We start from the raw sequence: 5,277 nt of genomic DNA, 5'->3' as shown, positions 1-5,277 counted from the left end.
CCAACATCTCTATCACCATCATCTACATCTACCTCATCCTTTGCTACATCTACACCATCTTCTTTTACATCAAAGCCACCATCTTCTACATCTACACCATCAACCCATACATCTACATCTTTATCTCTGACGTCGACACCATCCTCGTCTACATCTACACCATCCTTGTCTACATCTACACCATCCTCTTCTACATCTACACCATCCTCTTCTACATATACACCACCATCTTCTAAATCTACATCATTATCTTTTACCCACACACCGTCGCTTTCAACACATATCCTGTCTTCTCTTACATCTTCACCATCATCTCCTACATCTACACTGTCATCTCATACATCTACTCCTTCATCTTCTACATTCACATCATCATCTTCTACATCTACATTATCATCTCCTACATTTGCATCCCCACCTACATCTCCACCATCATCACCTACATCCACACCATCATCCCCTACATCCACACCACCATCACCTACAACTGCATCATCATCCCCAACATCTAAACCATCATCTCCAACATCTCCATCACCACCATCTACATTAACACCATCCTCTTCTATATCTACTCCATCATCGCCTACATCTACACCATCATCTCCTACGTCTACTTCATTTCCTTCTAAATTCACATCAATGTCATCTCCATCTCTGCCATCATCATCATCATCATCATCATCATCATCATCATCATCATCATCATCATCATCATCATCATCATCATCATCATCATCATCATCATCACCATTAACAACCACAACGACAACAACAGTCATATCTCAGACGTCTACAATAATGTCTACAATACATACCCCAACTTCATTTAGTAATCCATCATTATTGCCACTATCATCTACAATTTCAGTTACACCTTCAGTCATTACGTCTTTGTCTTCCTCGTCGTCGTCAGTTAACTCCGGATCGCCATCAACAACATCACCATCATCAATAACATCATCTCACTCACCTTTTACTACACTGCCGTCGAGTACCGACAGGTCAACGTTATTTTCTTCTACACCAACCTCGCCAATACCATCATCTCCGTCATTTTCATCGATGTCACCGTCACGGACAAGTACTTCTCTTTTACATACTCTCTCGTCTTTGTCACATACTTCATCTTCTCAATCTCCCACTTCTAAATCACCGTCACTCTCTCCCGCATCACCATCGCCTTCTGCCACATCTCTACATACTCCATTTTCCGGTCATTCGTCACTTTCCAACACAGCACGCTCGTCACATTCTCCTATTTCATCGCCACTTACCACTACATCCCCTTCACCTTCCCCTTCCCTACCACTTTCCTCTTCAACAACACAACCTTTATCCCCGTTGTCGTCTCATTCTTCTATTTCATCATTACTTTCTACTACCTCTCCGTCGCGTTCCCCTTCTTTGTCGCCTTCCTCTTCAACAAGACAACCGTCATCTCCGCCGTCGTATTCACCTACGTCAAGACAAACGTCACCCAGTACCTTTTCAACTTCTCCTATCGATACAACACCTCCACTTTCTTCCCAATCACCATCGTCTTCTTCTACATCACTCCTTTCAACCTCACTTTCTTCTACGTTACCTTCATCTTTTTCCACATCATCATTACATTCCACATCATCTTCTTTTACACCATCATCTATTGCGTCATCGTCAACTTCTTCTACACTTTTGCCATTTGTTTCCACGTCATCGTTTCTTTCTTCCACACCTCCATCATCTTCTTCCATTTCACATTTACGTCCACCCACATCAACACAACCTTCTTCTCCGTCACCCTCAGCTTCATCTACACCACATTCTTCCACATTAACTTCTACAACTTCCCCGTCATTTTCATCATCATCATCATCATCATCATCATCATCATCATCATCATCTTCCACGTCACTGTTACCTTCCTCCACTTCAACATCTTTCATATCAAGAACTCCGACATCACCGTCAATTTCTTCCCCATCATCTGCTTCTACGTCTCTGCCCCCTTCTTCTACGACTTCATCAGTTTCTTCATCTCCTACATTCCCATCACCTTCTTCCGCATCACAGTCTCCCACATCACCTTCTTCCACACCACTGTCACCTCCCATACCATCGTCTTCTTCATCTATATCATCTTCAGTTTCTTTCACACATGCATTACCTTCTCCTGTATCACCCTATTCCAAACATCCTTCTTCCGCACCACATTTTTCTACATTACCTTCTTCAACATTACCTTCTTCAACATCTCCTTCTTCTTCACCACCTCCTTCCACATCGTCAACGTTTTCTGCATCACCCTCTTTTGCACCACTCTTTACAACACCTTCTACTTTTGCATCACCTCCTTCGACATCTTCTTCACTTCCATTCACATCACCGTCTCATACGATTACCTCAACTATTTCTGTTTTTACGTCTCAGCCACCTGTCACGACCTCCTCGTCAACTCCTTCGTCATCTCTGCCACCCATTTCCTCTTCACCCCAATTTTCATCTTCCTCATCATCAACAACACAAAGTCCTGGTTACAATAGCCCTAAAATTCTTCTAAGCTCAAGTGTACCTTCAACTACAACAGTTGGTGGCCAAAGGACAACTTCCACAATACCAACCGATCTGACAGTTTCAGCTTCTCCAACTAGACTAAGTCTTTCATCTGATGTTACAACATCCACGTTTCCAACCGGCCAAAGTCTTTCTTCCGATGACACAGTATCTACTTCCCCACCTGGTCAAACTCTGTCGTCTCAACCTACAACGTCTGCAATGTTTTCCACTAGTCAAAGCGGTTCTGTTGTTACTACATCAAGCTACCCACCAAGTCAAAGTCTTTCTTCTGATATTACCACATCTGCCTTGCCGACTGGTCACAGTCTTTCTTCGGGTGGTACATCATCCAAGCTTTCAATAAGCCTTTCCGATATTACAGCGTCAACATCATCTTCTGATACCACAGCACTTACTCTTTCAACTGGTCAAGGTCTTTCTTCTGATGTTACTAGAACTACGTTTCCTGGCAGTAAAAGTCTTACTTCTGATCAAACAGCATCCCTCGCTTCTTCTGTTCATAGTCTTTCTTCTGGCAGGACATCATCTACCCCACTATCTACTGGAAACCCCTCGTCTGATCCCACAGTTCACACTGTCTCAACAAGCCAAACTTCTTCTTCTATTCTCACCACATCCCCGGTTTCGACCATTCAAACAAGGCATACAACAGCCACGCAATCCATACAAACGTCTTTCTTCACCACAAGTTCAACACCACGGTCATCGTCTGGCGCGAGTGTGTCAGATAACACTTCTATCTCTAAGGTATCTCACAGTCCTGGCACTACAACACAAAATTCAGACACTAACCCAGACACTACAAGAATACAAAACCCAGACACTACTAGAACATCACAAAACCAATATAATTCCAGGACATCACAGTACCCACTAAATTCTAGGTCGTCTCAAAATCCAACGAATACAAGGACAACACAACGTCCCCGGACATCAGAAAACCCTACTAACGCAAGGACATCGGGGATTGTTACTAACATTAGAACTTCAGAAGCCCTTACTAACACCGGGACATCAGAAAGTCCAGTTGATGTTAGAACATTAGAAACTCTATTTAATACTAGGACATCGGACAATTCATTAAATACGAAGACAACGGAAAGCGTCCCCCAACCCGTAACGGCTACCAGTTCAAGCGAGGCAACTACAACACTGCAAGGGGCGACGGTACTAGAAACTACACATCAAGGGTTGGCTACTTTCTGTAAGTTTCAATGAGCAAAGACTCGGCGAGTTTACGAAAGTTCACCCATTTCATTTTCCATATCGAATTCTACATCGCTCTCATTAAGATCTTTATCCGTTTCTTCATCAAGAGTTGGTTGTTAAAATTGTGTAGTAATTTGCATGTCTTAGCAGTGTCTTATTTTACTAACTCATCTAACACCCTGTATCTTCTATATTTTCAATTGCTTCATCAGAACTCACCCGGCATTTGTTACTCTAAAATGTTTGGACACACAAAGAAATAAGACGATATTTTACATAACATATCAGCTTCCAAGGGTGAAGTCAAATCAAAGACTCCTACCACTGACACGTATATGTATTATGGTAATTATTTTAATTTATAAACAGCAGGGACAGAATATTATGTAGATTTTATCGGCATCCGCCTAACTACTGAGAGTAGCTCAAAACATTTTATTTAAATACACGTATTATCTTCAATTACAGTAGCTTGCGCAAAGTTCCATGCGACCCCCCCCCCCCTTTCCGCCCCGCAAAGGAGGTCGACTTAATAAAATATTCAATAAACGGTTTATTAAAAGGGGAGCTATCTTGCCGTTGAGTGAGCCTTCAAGGGACACATGACTGTAAATAAAAACTTAAACTTGTAATAAACAATAAGGTAGATGCTACTAGCTGACACTCAAAGTGTGTCCAATTGCGCTATGGGCTGGTGTAAAGTGCAGGTTGCTTTCTTTTTCTTTTTCTTTTTACTGTAACAAATCAAAACATTGCCTTGCTTCTTTATTACGCCCTGTGAATCATCAAAGTGACAAAAAGAGTTGTATACTCTACATAAAGATATACAGGTAAGCTTGCTACTTGAAAAAACTATGACATATTCTATTTTTATTTGAATGTATGTGGGAAAGCACCCAAGAAGGTAGTTAAATGTTTTTTTTGAAGGAATGTGTAACCGCGAAAAAGTACTAAGTGTATGTTTTTATTGGGGGGGGTATAGGAATGCTACTATCAAAATCCCTTTTAGTATGAAGCTCTATGAGACAAAAAAACAAAAACAAGTTCATTTCTTAATGTCACTGTAATTAAATACACTATCTATGCTTATATTAATAAACTTATGACCTTAGTGTTCAAAAAACAATTTTTGTGCAAGCAATGTGTAAAAACAGCATTGTAATAAAATTTAGAAAGACAATCGAAATTGTCCAAGACATTGTCCAGGAGAAAAGTGTTTGTTTTCGAAGATTGAAGTTAAAGAGTAAAAAATCAATTTAAAGTACATTTAAGGTAGCTGTGGGTTTCTTCGCATGGTTAAGGCGTATTTATAATAAGTCAAAAGCGCTCCTCTCACAACTCAGAACACACTGTTTGATCAGATGAGTGACCTGTCATGTGTCCTCTGTTTAGCCCCGCCCACTTCTCCGCCCACCCAGTCCCCGGTGACAGGAACGCCGTCTCAACCCCCCGTGATACCGGGACTCACAAGTACGTACAGGCACGCACACACACACACACACACACACA

General features: G+C 41.4%; 1 protein-coding gene across 1 annotated transcript in view; it reads left to right on the top strand.

The window, feature by feature from the left end:
* Positions 1-297: 297 nt before the first annotated feature.
* The window catches only part of LOC118477910 (mucin-5AC-like), a gene marked incomplete at its 5' end in the record, with an annotated part of 9,114 nt that continues 4,134 nt past the window's right edge, over positions 298-5,277 (top strand). The window contains 3 exons of the mRNA XM_035970575.1: positions 298-547; positions 1,535-3,763; positions 5,161-5,238. Of these exons, the coding sequence (XP_035826468.1) occupies positions 298-547; positions 1,535-3,763; positions 5,161-5,238 (2,557 nt within the window). The remainder of the gene's footprint in view (positions 548-1,534; positions 3,764-5,160; positions 5,239-5,277) is intronic.

This window comes from Aplysia californica, unplaced genomic scaffold (genome assembly GCF_000002075.1).
Source record: "Aplysia californica isolate F4 #8 unplaced genomic scaffold, AplCal3.0 scaffold00288, whole genome shotgun sequence".
In the NCBI taxonomy this organism is placed as follows: domain Eukaryota; kingdom Metazoa; phylum Mollusca; class Gastropoda; order Aplysiida; family Aplysiidae; genus Aplysia; species Aplysia californica.
The sequence above is the reverse complement of the archived record's forward strand: the minus strand, read 5'-3'. Positions and strand labels throughout refer to the sequence as shown.